Source organism: Oncorhynchus mykiss, chromosome 17, assembly GCF_057628025.1.
Source record: "Oncorhynchus mykiss isolate SJ-2025 chromosome 17, ASM5762802v1, whole genome shotgun sequence".
Classification (NCBI taxonomy): Eukaryota; Metazoa; Chordata; class Actinopteri; order Salmoniformes; family Salmonidae; genus Oncorhynchus; species Oncorhynchus mykiss.
The window spans coordinates 63,170,001-63,191,529 of NC_143038.1; the positions used below are offsets into that span (position 1 = coordinate 63,170,001).

Genomic DNA, 21,529 nt, shown 5'->3' on the forward strand with positions numbered 1-21,529 from the left:
TGATCAGCGCAGTTTAACTACCTAGATCTTTAGTTGGATTAGGGTTGAATCTTCCTGAATTCCTCACCCACAATTGAGATATATTGGAGTTGGTGAAGCGGTCACCAAAGCCTGTTGTTTTCTGATGATCAATTTGAACAGAAACAGCAGGGACTAAGACGTTCCACTGACATCTAGGATCAAACTCCCAAGGTCCGAAGGTTTCCTTATCAGATTTGGCCGATCTGATCCCTGTCACACAGTCGCTGATTTCCCCCAATACCCAATAACAGCATTCCATGGATCAATAAATTATTCCAAAAACATCTTTGACGTTTTGAATCGATAAAATTAACCTACTGCTGTGGTTTATACTGTGCACTACTGGGGTTAACACAAAGAGATGTTTATACTGTGCACTACTGTGGTTAACACAGAGAGATGTTTATACTGTGCACTACTGTGGTTAACACAGAGAGATGTTTATACTGTGCACTACTGTGGTTAACACAGAGAGATGTTTATACTGTGCACTACTGTGGTTAACAAGAGAGATGCTTATACTGTACACTACTGTGGTTAACACAGAGAGATGTTTATACTGTGCACTACTGTGGTTAACACAGAGAGATGTTTATACTGTGCACTACTGTGGTTAACACAGAGATATGTTTATACTGTGCACTACTGTGGTTAACACAGAGAGATGTTTATACTGTGCACTACTGGGGTTAACACAAAGAGATGTTTATACTGTGCACTACTGTGGTTAACATAGAGAGGTGTTTATACACTGCTGTGGTTAACAAGAGAGATGTTTATACTGTACACTACTGTGGTTAACACAGAGAGATGTTTATACTGTGCACTACTGTGGTTAACACAGAGATATGTTTATACTGTGCACTACTGTGGTTAACACAGAGAGATGTTTATACTGTGCACTACTGTGGTTAACACAGAGAGGTTTTTATACACTGCTGTGGTTAACAAGATAGATGTTTATACTGTACACTACTGTGGTTAACACAGACAGGTGTTGTCACACTGCTGTGGTTAACACAAAGATATGTTTATACTGTACACTACTGTGGTTAACAAGATAGATGTTTATACTGTACACTACTGTGGTTAACACAGAGAGGTTTTTATACACTGCTGTGGTTAACACAGACAGGTGTTGTCACACTGCTGTGGTTAACACAGAGAAACAGTGGGAGATTGACATGCTTGTGCCACGTGCCTCTGACGCTCCTAATGTGTTTTTAGTAGCTGCTTCATATTGATGAATAATGGCCCTAAATGTCTAAAGACTATCCACAGGCTTTACTGCTTCACAGGCCTAGGCTGCTTCTACTGTTGGCCCTCGGGTTTATATGACACTGAGATGACTTATAAGTATATCGTATACGGTCTGATGTACTACGGCTGTCAGCCAATCAATTCAGGGCTCTAACCACCCAGTTTATAAAGCAATATATGGTGTGTGTGTTTGTCATTTCTCTGATGTGTGTATTCTCCTCCTTGTCTCAGGAGTACCTGGATGTGCTGGGTCGGCCCATGGTGCTGGCTGGGCCCAAGGCCAAGCAGGTCCAATGGACCAATGTCTACCAGGATGCTCTGGTAAGCCACAAACTATCCCACTGATGAGTAGCTACACAAGTGTCACGTTACAGTACATTACTGTAATGTACTGTATTATCTATCTGTTTATAATCTATTATTGCTATATATGGCTTTTTTTATTGTTATTTTATTGTTTAACTTTTTGTTCTTAAAACTGCATTGTTGGTTAAGGGCTTGTAAGTAGGCATTTCCCTTCTACACCTGCTGTATTCGGCGCATGTGACAAATTAAATTTGATTTCATTTGATTTAATTCATTTCTGTTTTAATACTAAAACCATTGTAATGCAGTTTACCCGGGACTAGCCAAAAACTGAAAACCTTTTAGTGGCTTACAAACTTCTACTTTGAGTCCTACCTATAACATAGCTATGTTTTAGATTAAAAAACATCATATAAGGCCTCCTGAGTGGCGCAGTGGTCTAAGGCACTGCAGTGCTAGCTGTGCCACTAGGGATTCTGGGTTTGCAACCGGGAGACCCATGGGGCGGCGCACAATTGGCCCAGTGTCGTCCGTGTTGGGGAGAGTTTGGCCGGCAGGGATGTCCTTGTCCCATCGCGCACTAGTGACTCCTGTGGGGGGGCGGGTGCAGTGCATGTTGACACGGTGACCAGGTGTACAGTGTTTCCTCTAATTGGTGAGGCTGGCTTCTGGGTTAAGTGGGAATTGTGTCAAGAAACAGTATGCCTTGGTTGGGTTGTGTTTCGGAAGACGCAACCTTTGCCGAGTCCATACGGGAGTTGCAGCGATGAGACAAGACTGTAACTACCAATTGGATATCAGGAACGTGATAAAAATGTTTAAAACATTATATAGATGCTAACACAACCTTCTGAAGTCCCATATACTGAGACGTTGATGTTTGTGTGTTCAGGGTCTGGGTCTGGTCATAACTGGGACCATGCCAGTCTTCAACCTCACCGCTGATGCAAATTCTCAGGTAAATATCAGCAGGAGCATGAAGCTCAGGGTTTACACTGATTAACAAATGAATAGACTTGTTATTGCACAGTTCATTTTCAAATGGTCTCAGGGCCATTATAAAAAGTAGTTCTGTCTTCTGTGGCTCTTTGAGGAACACGAATCAATACATAAACAGATATTGCATCGGTACTGAGCCATAACTTAGATACAGATTTCCCATTTCAGAGCAAACTGATTTGCATCATTGTAAAACAACAGGAATCCTGACTTCACAACAGTCCCTTCTGTGTCTATAACTCCCTAATGTTGGCCATCAGTCATGTCTAATGGCATCCTACCATCCTTGTGCACCGACCGACCGCAGGGCAACACTGACCCCCTGAGGTAGCAACAGGCCCAGCAGCTTTGAGAACCATATTTTTCTTAGAGCTTGATGAGAGTGTGGTTGTCCAATGGTTATTTAGCATACAACCTTCCCACAACATTCGGGGAATGGTGCAGGATAGTTGCTTGGCTCTGGAACATTCTCAACACATTTAAGGAACTTGACAAAATAACATTATTTTCTTGGTATTTCATTACTTTAACAGAATGTTTCCTAAAAGTTCAAACATGGTAACATTTTTGTTAATGTTCTAGGAACGTACTCCAAATGGTTTGACATTGGGAATGTTCTCAACTAGTTCAGAGAACGTTAAGAAACAATGTTATTCTGTGGGAATTTCAGTACTTCAGCATGTTTCCTACAGGTTTCCTCATGGTTCTATTTAAAGTCATGTTTTCAGAACATTAATAAAACGTTTAATAAAAACCACCAGAAAACATTTACAAGGGCCTCCTGGGTGGTGCAGTGGTCTAGGGCATCGCATTGCTAGCTGTGCCACCAGAGACTCTGGGTTCGTGCCAAGGCTCTGTCGCAGCCGGCCGCGGCCCGGGAGACCCATGGGGCGACACACAATTGGCCTAGCGTCGTCTGGGTTAGGGAGGGTTTGGCCAGTGGAGATATCCTGGTCTCATTGAGCACTGGTGACTCCTGTGGCGGGCCGGGTGCAGTGCACGCTAACCAGGTCGCCAGGTGCACAGTGTTTCCTCCGACACAATGGTGCGGCTGGCTTCCGGGTTGGATGCGCGCTGTGTTAAGAAGCAGTGCGGGTTGTCTTTCGGAGGATGCATGGCTTTCGACCTTCGTCTCTCCCGAGCCTGTACGGGAGTTGTAGCGATGAGACAAGATAGTAACTACTAACAATTGGATACCATGAAAAGGGGGTAGGTAAAATAAAAAAATAAAACATTTGCAACTTTTAATGTTAAAAAGAGATACATTCTGTTTTCAGTGTCAACAAAACACTCTCTCTCTTGTTGAGTGTGTTCCGGTGTGTTGACCATGCCCACTAATTGGCCTCAGTTGATGTTAATGAATGCTTGTGGGGCAGCAGGTAGCCTAGTGGTTAGAGCGTTGGGCCAATAACCAGAAGATTGCTAGATCGAATCCCTGAGCTGACAAGGTAAAAATATGTTGTTCTACCCCTGAAGAAGGCAGCTACCCCACTGTTCCTAGGCTGTCATTATAAATAAGAATTTGTTCTTAATAACTGACTTGCCTAGTTAAATAGAAATGGGGTATTTTTTAATAAACTAAAAAGCTTTGTTAAAACACATTGTGGTGGGGCAGAGTGGACTAATTCCGTGGATAGAGAACAGAAGATCATAGGTTTGAATCTCACTAATAAAAAAATGTATGTGTTTGCATGATTCATTTCTATAATGAATGTCCATGTGTCTTATCTGTGCTTGGAGTTGAAAACAGTTAAACTAAGCTAGCAGTGTTTTTAAAATTCTTATTGAAACATTCAGTGAAAGTTTTAAGGAAGTTATTCAAAAACCTCAAAATTAACCATAGAACTTTCAGCGAACCATAGTAAAATCTCCCTGTAACTTAAAAATGTATGTTCCCAGAACAGGTGAAATTTTCACCTCCGTTCTGTTTTACCGGTCAGGAAACTCATGGCTTTGTTCCTAGAACCAATGGGAAACCAAAAACGTACATTCCCACAACTTCCAAGGAACCAAATGTGCTAGCTGGGTAGTGCTGGCTTGAATGTTTTCTTTCGAGCATGGTTCCAGCAACTATGGTGGATGCATCACCAGGCCAGCCCAGTACAGCTCGCTTTGGTTTGGCTCTCTGTATTGTGAATCAGGCTTCAGTGTACTGTACATGTACATCTTCTGTTTGTTAGCTCCCATTGAATCAACTATTCAAATCGAATGGAAAATATTGACTCTTGAGATAATCACACATAACATTAGGACAATGATACTGGAGGGGATGGATGCCGTTTTATGGGCTCTTAACAACTGTGCTATTTTGTGTTTTTTTTCACATTGTTTGTAACTTATTTTGTACATAATGTTGCTGCTACCGTCTCCTATGGTCGAAAAGTGCTTCTGGATATCAGAAGAGCGATTACTCACCTCGAACTGGACAAAGATTTTTTTTTTTTATGAGTCCGACACAAAGGATATACTGCTTCTCTGAGACCAGGCCCAAATCCCTGTCATTTGCATGAAGAAAATACGTAAATATAGGGGGCGGAGACCGGGGTGCCTTGCGAGAATTAATTGGCGAGTGGGTAACCCCCTTTTATCATCCGTTCTATTGGCCAACTTGCAATCACTGGAGAATAAATTAGATGATATCCGTTCGAGACTATCTTACCAACAGGACATCATTTTTTTTTTATATATCTGATGTTTCACCGAGTTGTGGCTGATTGACATCACAGATAATATACAGTTGGCTGAGTTTTCCATTTATTTTTTATTTATTTTTTATTTCACCTTTATTTAACCAGGTAGGCTAGTTGAGAACAAGTTCTCATTTGCAACTGCGACCTGGCCAAGATAAAGCATAGCAGTGTGAACAGACAACACAGAGTTACACATGGATTAAACAATTAACAAGTCAATAACACAGTAGAAAAAAAGAGTCTATATACATTGTGTGCAAAAGGCATGAGGAGGTAGGCGAATAATTAAAATTTTGCAGATTAACACTGGAGTGATAAATGATCAGATGGTCATGTACAGGTAGAGATATTGGTGTGCAAAAGAGCAGAAAAGTAAATAAATAAAAACAGTATGGGGATGAGGTAGGTAAAAATGGGTGGGCTATTTACCGATAGACTACAGTGCCTTGCGAAAGTATTCGGACCCCTTGAACTTTGCGACCTTTTGCCACATTTCAGGCTTTTTTTTTTTTTTTGTGAAGAATCAACAACAATTGGGACACAATCATGAAGTGGAACGACATTTATTGGATATTTCAAACTTTTTTAACAAATCAAAAACTGAAAAATTGTGCGTGCAAAATTATTCAGCCCCTTTACTTTTAGTGCAGCAAACTCTCTCCAGAAGTTCAGTGAGGATCTCTGAATGATCCAATGTTGACCTAAATGACTAATGATGATAAATACAATCCACCTGTGTGTAATCAAGTCTCCGTATAAATGCACCTGCACTGTGATAGTCTCAGAGGTCCGTTAAAAGCGCAGAGAGCATCATGAAGAACAAGGAACACACCAGGCAGGTCCGAGATACTGTTGTGAAGAAGTTTAAAGCCGGATTTGGATACAAAAATATTTCCCAAGCTTTAAACATCCCAAGGAGCACTGTGCAAGCGATAATATTGAAATGGAAGGAGTATCAGACCACTGCAAATCTACCAAGACCTGGCCGTCCCTCTAAATTTTCATCTCATACAAGGAGAAGACTGATCAGAGATGCAGCCAAGAGGCCCATGATCACTCTGGATGAACTGCAGAGATCTACAGCTGAGGTGGGAGACTCTGTCCATAGGAAAAGTTTGCCACAAGCCACCTGGGAGACACACCAAACATGTGGAAGAAGGTGCTCTGGTCAGATGAAACCAAAATTGAACTTTTTGGCAACAATGCAAAACGTTGTTTGGCGTAAAAGCAACACAGCTGAACACACCATCCCCACTGTCAAACATGGTGGTGGCAGCATCATGGTTTGGGCCTGCTTTTCTTCAGCAGGGACAGGGAAGATGGTTAAAATTGATGGGAAGATGGATGGAGCCAAATACAGGACCATTCTGGAAGAAAACCTGATGGAGTCTGAAAAAGACCTGAGACTGGGACGGAGATTTGTCTTCCAACAAGACAATGATCCAAAACATAAAGCAAAATCTACAATGGAATGGTTCAAAAATAAACATATCCAGGTGTTAGAATGGCCAAGTCAAAGTCCAGACCTGAATCCAATCGAGAATCTGTGGAAAGAACTGAAAACTGCTGTTCACAAATGTTCTCCATCCAACATCACTGAGCTCGAGCTGTTTTGCAAGGAGGAATGGGAAAAAATGTCAGTCTCTCGATGTGCAAAACTGATAGAGACATACCCCAAGCGACTTACAGCTGTAATCGCAGCAAAAGGTGGCGCTACAAAGTATTAACTTAAGGGGGCTGAATAATTTTGCACGCCCAATTTTTCAGTTTTTGATTTGTTAAAAAAGTTTGAAATATCCAATAAATGTCGTTCCACTTCATGATTGTGTCCCACTTGTTGTTGATTCTTCACAAAAAAATACAGTTTTATATCTTTATGTTTGAAGCCTGAAATGTGGCAAAAGGTCGCAAAGTTCAAGGGGTCCGAATACTTTCGCAAGGCACTGTATGTACAGCTGCAGCAATCGGTTAGCTGCTCAGATAGCAGATGTTTGAAGTTGGTGAGGGAGATAAAAGTCTCCAACTTCAGCGATTTTTGCAATTCGTTCCAGTCACAGGCAGCAGAGAACTGGAACGAAAGGCGGCCAAATGAGGTGTTGGCTTTAGGGATGATCAGTGAGACACACCTGCTGGAGCGCGTGCTACCGGTGGGTGTTGCCATCGTGACCAGTGAACTGAGATAAGGCGGAGCTTTACCTAGCATGGACTTGTAGATGACCTGGAGCCAGTGGGTCTGGCGACGAATATGTAGCGAGGGCCAGCCGACTAGAGCATACAGGTCGCAGTGGTGGGTGGTATAAGGTGCTTTAGTGACAAAATGGATGGCACTGTGATAAACTGCATCCAGTTTGCTGAGTAGAGTGTTGGAAGCAATTTTGTAGATGACATTGCCGAAGTCGAGGATCGGTAGGATAGTCAGTTTTACTAGGGTAAGTTTGGCGGCGTGAGTGAAGGAGGCTTTGTTGCGGAATAGAAAGCCGACTCTAGATTTGATTTTCAATTGGAGATGTTTGATATGAGTCTGGAAGGAGAGTTTACAGTCTAGCCAGACACCTAGGTACTTATAGATGTCCACATATTCAAGGTCGAAACCATCCAGGGTGGTGATGCTAGTCAGGCGTGCGGGTGCAGGCAGCGAACGGTTGAAAAGCATGCATTTGGTTTTACTAGCGTTTAAGAGCAGTTGGAGGCCACGGAAGGAGTGTTGTATGGCATTGAAGCTCGTTTGGAGGTTAGATAGCACAGTGTCCAAGGACGGGCCGGAAGTATATAGAATGGTGTCGTCTGCGTAGAGGTGGATCAGGGAATCACCCGCAGCAAGAGCAACATCATTGATATATACAGAGAAAAGAGTCGGCCCGAGAATTGAACCCTGTGGCACCCCCATAGAGACTGCCAGAGGACCGGACAGCATGCCCTCCGATTTGACACACTGAACTCTGTCTGCAAAGTAGTTGGTGAACCAGGCAAGGCAGTCCTCAGAAAAACCGAGGCTACTGAGTCTGCCGATAAGAATATGGTGATTGACAGAGTCGAAAGCCTTGGCAAGGTCGATGAAGACGGCTGCACAGTACTGTCTTTTATCGATGGCGGTTAAGATATCGTTTAGTACCTTGAGCGTGGCTGAGGTGCACCCGTGACCGGCTCGGAAACCAGATTGCACAGAGGAGAAGGTACGGTGGGATTCGAGATGGTCAGTGACCTGTTTGTTGACTTGGCTTTCGAAGACCTTAGATAGGCAGGGCAGGATGGATATAGGTCTGTAACAGTTTGGGTCCAGGGTGTCTCCCCCTTTGAAGAGGGGGATGACTGCGGCAGCTTTCCATTCCTTGGGGATCTCAGACGATATGAAAGAGAGGTTGAACAGGCTGGTAATAGGGGTTGCGACAATGGCGGCGGATAGTTTCAGAAATAGAGGGTCCAAATTGTCAAGCCCAGCTGATTTGTACGGGTTCAGGTTTTGCAGCTCTTTCTGGAAGGCATGGCCAGCCGTTGAGAAATGCTTGTTGAAGTTTTCGATAATCATTGATTTATCGGTGGTGACCGTGTTACCTAGCCTCAGTGCAGTGGGCAGCTGGGAGAAGGTGCTCTTGTTCTCCATGGACTTCACAGTGTCCCAGAACTTTTGGGAGTTAGAGCTACAGGATGCAAATTTCTGCCTGAAGAAGCTAGCCTTTGCTTTACTGACTGCGTGTACTGGTTCCTGACCTCCCTGAACAGTTGCATATCGCGGGGACTATTCAATGCTATTGCAGGACGTTTTTGTGCTGGTCGAGGGCAGTCAGGTCTGGAGTGAACCAAGGGCTATATCTGTTCTTAGTTCTGCATTTTTTGAATGGAGCATGCTTATCTAAAATGGTGAGGAAGTTACTTTTAAAGAATGACCAGGCATCCTCAACTGACGGGATGAGGTCAATATCCTTCCAGGATACCCGGGCCAGGTCGATTAGAAGTGCCTGCTCACAGAAGTGTTTTAGGGAGCGTTTGACAGTGATGAGGGGTGGTCGTTTGACTGCGGCTCCGTAGCGGATACAGGCAATGAGGCAGTGATCGCTGAGATCCTGGTTGAAGACAGCGGAGGTGTATTAGGAGGGCCAGTTGGTCAGGATGATGTCCATGAGGGTGCCCTTGTTTACAGATTTAGGGTTGTACCTGGTGGGTTCCTTGATGATTTGTGTGAGATTTGAGGGCATCTAGCTTAGATTGTAGGACTGCCGGGGTGTTAAGCATATCCCAGTTTAGGTCACCTAACAGAACAAACTCTGAAGCTAGATGGGGGGCGATCAATTCACAAATGGTGTCCAGGGCACAGCTGGGAGCTGAGGGGGGTTGGTAGCAGGCGGCAACAGTGAGAGGCTTATTTCTGGAGAGAGTAATTTTTAAAATTAGTAGTTCGAACTGTTTGGGTATGGACCTGGAAAGTATGACATTACTTTGCAGGCTATCTCTGCAGTAGACTGCAACTCCTCCCCCTTTGGCAGCTCTATCTTGACGGAAAATGTTATAGTTGGGTATGGAAATCTCTTAAATTAAGTTCCTCAGTTAGGTGGTTAACAGATGGTTGTACTCTGACGTCCTTGGGTAGGTGGATGGTGTCTGCAAGGGCATCTAGGAATCTTTGGGTTGTCCGAGAATGTATCGCATGGCTTTTGATGATCCTTGATTGGAGTCTGAGGAGATCATTTGTTGTGATTGCAAATGTAATACAATGGCCCTTACACAGCCAGGAGGTGTGTTTTGGGTCATTGTCCTGTTGAAAACAAATGATAGTCCCACTAAGCGTATCGCTGCAGAATGCTGTGGTAGTCATGCTGGTTAAGTGTGCCTTGAATTCTAAATAAATCACAGACAGTGTTACCAGCAAAGCACCCCCACGCAATCACACCTCCTCCTCCATACTTCACAGTGGGAACCACACATGCAGAGATCATCTGTTCACCTACTCTGTGTCTCACAAAGACACAGCGGTTAGAACCAAAAATCTCAAATTTGGACTCATCAGACCAAAGGACACAGATTTCCGCTGATCTAATGTCCATTGCTCGGGTTTCTTGGCCCAAGCAAGTCTCTTCTTCTTGTTGGTGTGACATTTTCAACCAGTCCCTAACCGAGTCTGTAATGCCAACATGTTTCAAGCAGACCACCATAGTCCCTGTGCCCAAGAAAGCGACTGAACCTGCCTAAATGACTACCGACCAGTGGCACTCACGTCGGTAGCCATGAAGTGCTTTAAAAGGCTGGTCATGGCTCACATCAACACCATCATCCTGGAAACCCTAGACCCACTTCAATTCGCATACCGCCCCAACAGATCCACAGATGACGCAATCTCAAACGCACTCCACACTGACATTTCCCACCTGGACAAAAGGAACACCTATGTGAGAATACTGTCATTGACTACAGCACAGCGCCATAGTGCCCACAAATATCATCACTAAGCTAAGTACCCTGGGACTAAACACCTCCCTTTGCAACTGGATCCTGGACTTCCTGATGGGCCGCCCCCAGGTGGTAAGGGTAGGTAACAAAACATCTGCCACATCTGCACCATTGAGAGTGTCCTGACCGGTTGCATCAGCGCCTGGTATGGCAACTGCTCGGCATCTGACCGTAAGGCGCTACATAGGGTAGTGAGTACGTCCCAGTACATCACTGGGGCCAAGGTTCTTGCCATCCAGGACCTATATACTAGGCGGTGTCAGAGCAAGGCCCAGTCACCCAAATCATAGACTCTTCTCTCTGCTACCGCACAAAAAGCAGTACTGGAGCGCCAAGTGTAGGTCCAAAAGGCTCCTTAACACCTTCTACCCCCAAGCCATAAGACTGCTGGACAATTAATCAAATGGCCGCCCGGATAATTTACATAATAGTTTTTTTATTGTGTTACTTTTTATTTTATGTTTTACTTTAGTTTATTTAGTAAATATTTTCTTAACTATACAGTGCCTTGTGAAAGTATTCGGCCCCCTTGAACTTTGCGACCTTTTGCCACATTTCAGGCTTCAAACATAAAGATATAAAAATGTATTTTTTTGTGAAGAATCAACAACAAGTGGGACACAATCATGAAGTGGAACGACATTTATTGGATATTTCAAACTTTTTTAACAAATCAAAAACTGAAAAATTGTCCGTGCAAAATTATTCATCCCCCTTAAGTTAATACTTTGTAGCGCCACCTTTTGCTGCGATTACAGCTTTAAGTCGCTTGGGGTATGTCTCTATCAGTTTTGCACATCGAGAGACTGAATTTGTTTCCCATTCCTCCTTGCAAAACAGCTCGAGCTCAGTGAGGTTGGATGGAGAGCATTTGTGAACAGCAGTTTTCAGTTCTTTCCACAGATTCTCGATTGGATTCAGGTCTGGACTTTGACTTGGCCATTCTAACACCTGAATATGTTTATTTTTGAACCATTCCATTGTAGATTTTGCTTTATGTTTTGGATCATTGTCTTGTTGGAAGACAAATCTCCGTCCCAGTCTCAGGTCTTTTGCAGACTCCATCAGGTTTTCTTCAAGAATGGTCCTGTATTTGGCTCCATCCATCTTCCCATCAATTTTAACCATCTTCCCTGTCCCTGCTGAAGAAAAGCAGGCCCAAACCATGATGCTGCCACCACCATGTTTGACAGTGGGGATGGGGTGTTCAGCTGTGTTGCTTTTACGCCAAACATAACGTTTTGCATTGTTGCCAAAAAGTTCAATTTTGGTTTCATCTGACCAGAGCACCTTCTTCCACATGTTTGGTGTGTCTCCCAGGTGGCTTGTGGCAAACTTTAAACAACACTTTTTATGGATATCTTTAAGAAATGGCTTTCTTCTTGCCACTCTTCCATAAAGGCCAGATTTGTGCAATATACGAGTGATTGTTGTCCTATGGACAGAGTCTCCCACCTCAGCTGTAGATCTCTGCAGTTCATCCAGAGTGATCATGGGCCTCTTGGCTGCATCTCTGATCAGTCTTCTCCTTGTATGAGCTGAAAGTTTAGAGGGATGGCCAGGTCTTGGTAGATTTGCAGTGGTCTGATACTCCTTCCATTTCAATATTATCGCTTGCACAGTGCTCCTTGGGATGTTTAAAGCTTGGGAAATCTTTTTGTATCCAAATCCGGCTTTAAACTTCTTCACAACAGTATCTCGGACCTGCCTGGTGTGTTCCTTGTTCTTCATGATGCTCTCTGCGCTTTTAACGGACGTCTGAGATCACCACAGTGCAGGTGCATTTATACGGAGACTTGATTACACACAGGTGGATTGTATTTATCATCATTAGTCATTTAGGTCAACATTGGATCATTCAGAGATCCTCACTGAACTTCTGGAGAGAGTTTGCTGCACTGAAAGTAAAGGGGCTGAATAATTTTGCACGCCCAATTTTTCAGTTTTTGATTTGTTAAAAAAGTTTGAAATATCCAATAAATGTCGTTCCACTTCATGATTGTGTCCCACTTGTTGTTGATTCTTCACAAAAAAATACAGTTTTATATCTTTATGTTTGAAGCCTGAAATGTGGCAAAAGGTCGCAAAGTTCAAGGGGGCCGAATACTTTCGCAAGGCACTGTATTTCTTGAACTGCATTATTGGTTAAGGACTTGTAAGTAAGCATTTCACAGTAAGTGCAACACCTGTTGTATTCGGCACGTGACAAATAACATTTGATTTCATTTGATGCTGCTACAGATGTAATATCTTAATCTGATCACAATGTTGCAGGACAACTTTCCTGGTAATGCAGGAAATGTAAAACGAGTGTATTTGGGGAATGAAAAAGGCTTCTGAAGTTTGTAACTGCCTTCTTGATTTTCCCTTACAAAAAAATGTATGAAACCCTACAAAAGATTCCACATAATAATTCACATTTCCTGTTGCTGCAGGATTATTTTCCTGCTGTAACAAACTGGCTAAAATTAAGATCCTATGTCAGGATGACAAATTGATTCAGTTCCAGGGTGTAGATATACATTAATCAGCTGGCATAAGGTGTAGATATCGATTAATCAGATGTACACATGGTAATAAATCACAGATGGTGAGGACAGCTTTTCAGCAGTCAGTCTAACGCCCCTGTGTGTGTGTGTGTGTGTGTGTGTGTGTGTGTGTGTGTGTGTGTGTGTGTGTGTGTGTGTGTGTGTGTGTGTGTGTGTGTGTGTGTGTGTGTGTGTGTGTAGATGCTCATATAGTTGATCAGGAACCATTAACTGGAATGTTTTTATACAGACGCAGCTTGTCCTTGGTGTCATGGGGGTGGATGTTGCAATCAACGAAATTAAGAGGAAGACACCAACATACAGGGTACACACAGACACACACAGATGCATACACACACACACACACACACACACACACACACACACACACACACACACACACACACACACACACACACACACACACACACACACACACAGACACACAGACACACACATACACGGACGCACACAAACACACACTGACACACACACACACACACATACACAGATGCATAGACACAAACACACACACACACAGACACACAGGCACACACACACACGCACACACACACACACACACACACACACACACACACACACACACACACACACACACACACACACACACACACACACACAACACAAAAGCAGTGGTTCTAAGTCTTGTTTCTCTCCCTACAGCTTGGAGCCAATGGATACACCTTTGCGATCGACCAAAATGGCTATTTGCTCCTGCACCCCAACCTGCAACCTAAGGTAGGATCAAGACTGTCCTCTATGCATCCCATCCTGCAACCTAAGGTAGGACCCAGACCATAGTAATAGAATGAATAGAACAGGCTTCATTCTATTTCTATGTCCCAGATTTTCCTCCTGACTCCTCCTGACTCTTTTTCTACATCATTAGTATTCCTCTGTTCTGACTTTTTCTTGACTTTTCTACCCAGATACTGGTATTATTCCGTCTGTCTGATTGGCTGCCTGTCTGTCACTCAGATCATTAACTTCAGAGAACCTGTCACCCTGGACTTCCTGGATGCTGAGCTAGAGGACAGTAAAAAGGAGGAGGTAAATACAGTTCAGACAACTAAACACCCACACATCTCTAACATTGTCATAGTTACTACAGCTGTGTGACAGTGGTTCAATGACCAAACCGTTGAATCAAATGTCACAGTTCATTTTTGTTACAGTTTTTACAATCCCTTTGGCACTAATTTCGGAACCTTGATGTCATTTTTCAAAACTCTAGACACAAAACTCACAACCGATGATCATGCACATTTTTCCAAACTCTAACACTTTTTACAATTGCTTGGATACAATACACATAAAGCTAATTTCATTTGTTTATTGAACTAAAATCACCTGTTCAAAATGACACAACTTAACATGAAAGTATTACCATTTCAAAATGCAATTCACACATTACATCTGAGATGACTGTCTATTCATTTCATTACAATGATCTAACTATCAATTGATACACCTGCTCAAAATGATAAGGTACTGTTGCATTACTCTTAATGCATATTTTTATGGAAACTGACAAACAATATTCCATGTTTAGATCATGAAAGTTTCAGGATAACGAGATCCATTGACACCAATTACCGTGGAACATGAACCAATTGGACTATATTATCTATGGATGTGATATGTCATCATCATTCTTTATCAGACACTGTTTCTATGGTCCCATGTATCACTTTTCCAGACCATGTTTTCAGATTTGACATTATTGTACACCCACTTTATTAGGTACACCTATCTAGTACTGGGTAGGACCCCCTTTTGCCTCCACAACAGCCTGAATTATTCATGGTGTTGTACATTAAGAGATGCCCTTCTGCACACCACTGTTTTAAACAGCTGTTATTTGAGCATTTGTGGCCTTTCTGTTAGCTTGAATGAGTCTGGACATTCTCCTCTGACCTCTCTCATTAACAAGGTGTTTTTTTCCCACAGAACTGCCGCTCACTGAATGTGTTTTGTTTATCGCACCATTCTCTGTAAACTGTAGAGACTGTAGTGCATAAAAATCTCAGGAAGGCAGCTGTTTCTGAGATGCTGGAATCACCATGTGTGGCATCAACAATCATACCACGGTCAAAGTCGCTTAGATTACGCATCTTGCCCTTTCTAATGTTAGGTCGAACAACAACTAAAGCTCTCTACTCTATATACTCTATATACTGAGTAACCTTCCTTGATGGGCTAAATCAGGTCTGTAGAGCTGATGGCATGACCTATGTCATTGTGTGGGATAATGTCAGGTTCCACCATGCTCAAATGGTGAGAGCATGGTTTCAAGCACATCCACAATTTACCACCCTGTACTTACCCCCATACTCTCCTTTCCTTAACACGATTGAGGAATATTTCTCCACATGGAGGTGGAAGGTATATGATAGGCTCCCTCACGAACAAGCCACCCTTCTCCAGGCCATGGATGACGCATGCAATGACATCACGGCAGACCAGTGTCAGGCCTGGATTCACCATGCAATGACATCACGGCAGACCAGTGTCAGGCCTGGATTCACCATGCAATGACATCACGGCAGACCAGTGTCAGGCCTGGATTCGCCATGCCCGAAGATTCTTCCCAAGATGTTTGGGCTAAGGAAAACATCCATTGTGATGTGGATGAGAACCTATGGCCAAATCCACAAGACAGGGTTGATGGAAATATACAGTGGGGAAAAAAAGTATTTAGTCAGCCACCAATTGTGCAAGTTCTCCCACTTAAAAATATGAGAGAGGCCTGTAATTTTCATCATAGGTACACTTCAACTATGACAGACAAAATTAGAAAAAAAATCCAGAAAATCACATTGTAGGATATTTTATGGATTTATTTGCAAATTAAGGTGGAAAATAAGTATTTGGTCAATAACAAAAGTTTATCTCTATACTTTGTTATATACCCTTTGTTGGCAATGACAGAGGTCAAACGTTTTCTCTAAGTCTTCACAAAGTTTTCACACACTGTTGCTGGTATTTTGGCCCATTCCTCCATGCAGATCTCCTCTAGAGCAGTGATGTTTTGGGGCTGTTGCTGGGCAACACGGACTTTCAACTTCCTCCAAAGATTTTCTATGGGGTTGAGATCTGGAGACTGGCTAGGCCACTCCAGGACCTTGAAATGCTTCTTACGAAGCCACTCCTTCGTTGCCCGGGCGGTGTGTTTGGGATCATTGTCATGCTGAAAGACCCAGCCACATTTCATCTTCAATGCCCTTGCTGATGGAAGGAAGTTTTCACTCAAAATCTGACGATACATGGCCCCATTCATTCTTTCCTTTACACGGATCAGTCATCCTGGTCCCTTTGCAGAAAAACAGCCCCAAAGCATGATGTTTCCACCCCCATGCTTCACAGTAGGTATGGTGTTCTTTGGATGCAACTCAGCACTCTTTGTCCTCCAAACACGACGAGTTGAGTTTTTACCAAAAAGTTATATTTTGGTTTCATCTGACCATATGACATTCTCCCAATCTTCTTCTGGATCATCCAAATGCTCTCTAGCAAACTTCAGACGGGCCTGGACATATACTGGCTTAAGCAGGGGGACACGTCTGGCACTGCAGGATTTGTGTCCCTGGCGGCGTAGTATGTTACTGATGGTAGGCTTTGTTACTTTGGTCCCATCTCTCTGCAGGTCATTCACTAGGTCCCCCCATGTGGTTCTGGGATTTTGCTCACCGTTCTTGTGATCATTTTGACCCCACGGGGTGAGATCTTGCATGGAGCCCCAGATCGAGGGAGATTATCAGTGGTCCTGTATGTCTTCCATTTCCTAATAATTGCTCCCACAGTTGATTTCTTCGAACCAAGCTGCTTACCTGTTGCAGATTGTCTTCCCAGCCTGGTGCAGGTCTACAATTTTGTTTCTGGTGTCCTTTGACAGCTCTTTGGTCTTGGCCATAGTGGAGTTTGGAGTGTGACTGTTTGAGGTTGTGGACAGGTGTATTTTATACTGATAACAAGTTCAAACGGGTGCCATTAATACAGGTAACGAGTGGAGGACAGAGGAGCATCTTAAAGAAGAAGTTACAGGTCTGTGAGAGCCAGAAATCTTGCTTGTTTGTAGGTGACCAAATACTTATTTTCCATCATAATTTGCAAATAAATTCATTAAAAATCCTACAATGTGATTTTCTGGATTTTTTTTCTCATTTTGTCTGTCATAGTTGAAGTGTACCTATGATGAAAGGCCTCTCTCATCTTTTTAAGTGGGAGAACTTGCACAATTGGTAGCTGACTAAATACTTTTTTGCCCCACTGTAGAAGTACAGTAATCAACCCTTTGTTTTGCTTTTTACAGTAAGCCAGGTGAGGAACACTGCAGTTGATGTTTTGCTGTAGTTTTTTTATTTTTTTGTAGCTAATTATTTTTGCTTTGATTCAAAGAAACCTATGAGGGATTTTATTGTATTTCATCAATAAATGTCAGATTTTGTTTAATGATTCCACTGTGTCTGTAGTATTCTCTTCACTAGTCATTTTACAGTGATGTATTTACGTGTAGTACCATAATGAAACATGTATCACATATTTTGTACTACAATATTTAATGATTGAACGAACAACTACACAGTGAAACTGTCGGTATCTTGTGTGTGGGTGATCTAAATTAATGTTCCTATGGCATTTCATGATAAATTAGTTATTTGAACCAATGATTCTGCAAGTGCAAGGTTTCTTTAAAGATATGAATTCACAATGCAATGTTTTGAACATTGGACAGCCTGTGTTACAAGTGATGACCGTTTTGAGTTTTGTGTCTAGAGTTTTGAAAAATGACCACTAGGTTCTGAAATTAGTGCCAAAGTGATTGTAAAAAACTGTAAAGTATATGAAACTCTCCATCTCTTTTTTGCCTTCCTCCTGTTCTGTCTGTTTCTCTCTCTCCCTCAGATCCGTCGAGAAATGATTGACGGCAAATCAGGGCAAAAGAAAATCAAGACTCTAATTAAGTCAGTTGATGAGGTAAGTCATCAATATGTGGCTCAGCCATGATCAATACGGGCACCATCCAGATATATGAGGCTTAGCCATGATCAATACGGGCACCATCCAGATATATGAGGCTTAGCCATGATCCATACTGGCACCATCCAGATATATGAGGCTTAGCCATGTTCAATACGGGCACCATCCAGATATATGAGGCTTAGCCATGATCCATACTGGCACCATCCAGATATATGAGGCTTAGCCATGATCCATACTGGCACCATCCAGATATATGAGGCTTAGCCATGATCCATACTGGCACCATCCAGATATATGAGGCTTAGCCATGATCCATTCTGGCACCATCCAGATATATGAGGCTTAGCCATGATCCATACAGGCACCATCCAGAATAACTGAGTAATGACAAAAATTCAAACTTGTACTGTAGTCCAGGTTGTGTTTGAGGAAGTGATTCTGGTGCTGATCAGGGTGATCTGATGTTGTTGTCTGATTTCAGAGGTACATTGATGAGGCCATGCGGACATATACCTGGACACCAGTGGAGGGCACAGATTACAGGTGAGTGCTAAACTACCAGCCTTCATCTGGATCGTAAACGAAACGGGGAGGGACCACCTGAACTTGCCCAATAAAAAACTTGTTTTGTTTGCAAAACATTTTTCGTTACAAAATGTTTCGTTACGGTTTGCAACGGTGTGCGCTAATGACTATGACCCTGGCGGTAAGACGGAGATCGGACCTGAAGGTATGAGTGAAATCCAACTTTCATCTGACCATAGGAGTGACATCATCTGACCTTGAACTGAACCTGTGAATAAGGTATATAACTCTGTGATCTAGAAACTTGCTTTCCTGCATTAGTCATCAACCACTGGTGTGTGTACATTTAGAGAATACACTCAGGTTATTAATGTGCCCGCTGTCTACATAGTGGATTATTCACCTGAATCAACATTAAGACACTCCTTTCTCTTGCGAAAGAACACTAGTAGGATCCTAAACACAAATTAACTGCATGCTTTTTTCATTTTATTAATCTCCAAAACTAGGTTGAACGGTTGAGGTTGAATTATAATGATATTTCCTCCTAGCAACACTGCAAATTACATTTGATGGTATTCAATAGTCCTAGAAATGCCTGATGAGGATTTTTACTGCATCTATGTTGGCTGGGAGCCAGCTGTTTGGTTTCTGAGCAATGACCCTCTCTTCAATTCTATAAGCACGTCATTAAGCTTGAACATTTGAACCTATTTTGTTGTGTGAGTGCAGGTTGTTCACACCTCCCAATTAGGGAATGATGTCATGTTTGTTCAAGGCTCTGTGTGTATTTGTGTGTGTTTGAGTGTGTGTGTGTGTGTATATATTAGGGCAGATATAATGTGATTCTGATGTGTCTACCTCTACCTCACCACTCCAGTCTAGGGCTGGTACTGCCCACATACAGTGAGAACCACATCAAGGCTAACCTGAGTGACCAGATCCTGCAGGTGCAGTGTAAGTACCAGGAGACACCCAACACCAGCCCACTCTCTCTCTCTCTTTTCTCTCTCTCTCCCAAATATGACCTTACGCCCCCCTTACTAAGTCAAGGGGGACCCCCCTGGGACCTCCCTGGGTCTCCGGCGAACACCATCGTAGGGACGATCAGAGTGGAGCACTCTATACCCCCCCTCTCCTCTCCTCTCCTCCTCTCTCCTTGCACCCCTCTCCTTCCCTGTGACAGTGACAAGGATATACTGGGAATGAAACCTTTTCTTATACAGCCTCCTTTATCTACAGCCCCCTCTATCTACCCTCTTGTCTTCATACTGTGCTGTTAACTATGGTGATTTTTTTTCTTCACAACTGTTGAAGAAAAAACCTGAACTAGCAGAAAGGTGAAAGCTGTGGTTTTACTGTGTTACTAAGGTGAAAATAATGGTGATCTTGTGCTATTTATTTTCTTTGCCAAATGCTCTCGCCTCTTCTCCACCAACAAGCAATGATTCTGAAGCGTATGTGTTCATAAACATGTTTTTTTTAAATGTTTCCAAACCCGTGAAAACAGGCATGCTTTTCACTCTTTTCTGTTAAGTTTTTGTTATGATTTGTAATGAGTTGTCTTCCTGTTGAGTTCCCTAGATATGTACCTTGTTGCTGTTTTGTATTCAGCTTTGGAATCATTCAGTAGATAAACTCCCATGGCCCATGATGAGGGTCTGTCCTTCCTTCCTCTGTGGGAGTTTGGGTTCAGTGGGTCTGAATGGGGACACCTGTTATCTCTCTCATGCTTTCTTTCTCCAGACCCTGTTGCTCCACTTTTTTCCTGGTTCTTTCTGTTACGTTTATTTCGGGTTTTCATGGTTAACTTTCACCGTGCCGGTTTTGTCCTTTACCGTTTCTTATTTCTTTCAGTTTCTCGACATTCTGATTTCCTATTTTTCTCATTCTGTTCAGTTTCTTGTTTGCTCTTGCAAAAAAGGTGTTTGTTCTTCATTTCTTTTCTTTCTCGTCTGTTTGACTTAATTGGTTTCTTTCTTTTGAGAAAGCAATATTTTTATTCAAATAATAATTGAATAAAATATTGTCTGTGACCCCCCTCCCCCTACCCCAAACCTTTCTTTTCTTGCTCACTACCTCTCTGATGGATCCACACAGTGCAATACACCAAGGGCAAGTATACTCCATATTGGTCCACGTTCCCTACCCTTACGTTCTTAACCTCCTCCCACCCTCGCTGACCCCACCCTCACCTGTCCCAGCCTGCTTGCCTCTGTTCCTGCCCATCTTGCCTTCAAGACCCTCCTCTTCCTCCTCTTCCTCCTCACTCTCCACCCACCCAAACACCCACCCACTCACCCACACTCCTGCTGCAGCTCAGACCCCATCTGTCTCAAGATGGCTCCTCCAGTCTCCAACCTCACCCCCACGTCTCTGGTGCTTCAGTCACACTCACAACACCTTCAAACACCCAAAGAAGACAGATATTATCCACGTTCTCTGTTAAAACCTCTGTATTTTGTCCTCTCTACACCTCCCCTCTGTGGATAGCTCTCTAAACTGGTTGTGTCACTTTACTATCCCTCTCTCTCTCTTTCCTTCTGTCTCCTCTCTCCATCTCTCTGTCCCTTTCTCTCACTATTTCTCTACCATCTCTTTATTCCTCCCTCTCTCTCTCTTTCCTTCTGTCTCCTCTCTCCATCTCTCTGTGTCCCTTTCTCTCACTATTTCTCTACCATCTCTTTATTCCTCCCTCTCTCTCTCTTTCCTTCTGTCTCCTCTCTCCATCTCTCTGCGTCCCTTTCTCTCACT

General features: G+C 43.0%; 1 protein-coding gene across 4 annotated transcripts in view; it reads left to right on the forward strand.

Annotated features, from left to right (window-relative positions):
• The window catches only part of LOC110493268 (voltage-dependent calcium channel subunit alpha-2/delta-2), a 304,480-nt gene that overhangs the window by 259,603 nt on the left and 23,348 nt on the right, over window positions 1–21,529 (forward strand). For 2 of the 4 annotated variants that reach the window (XM_036948226.2, XM_036948228.2), the window contains 8 exons: window positions 1,513–1,602; window positions 2,480–2,545; window positions 13,497–13,571; window positions 13,931–14,050; window positions 14,246–14,317; window positions 18,173–18,244; window positions 18,732–18,793; window positions 19,656–19,732. In XM_036948226.2, the coding sequence (XP_036804121.1) occupies window positions 1,513–1,602; window positions 2,480–2,545; window positions 13,497–13,571; window positions 13,931–14,050; window positions 14,246–14,317; window positions 18,173–18,244; window positions 18,732–18,793; window positions 19,656–19,732 (634 nt within the window). The remainder of the gene's footprint in view (window positions 1–1,512; window positions 1,603–2,479; window positions 2,546–13,496; window positions 13,572–13,930; window positions 14,051–14,245; window positions 14,318–18,172; window positions 18,245–18,731; window positions 18,794–19,655; window positions 19,733–21,529) is intronic. The other 2 variants (XM_036948227.2, XM_090206277.1) reach the window with 1 other exon arrangement.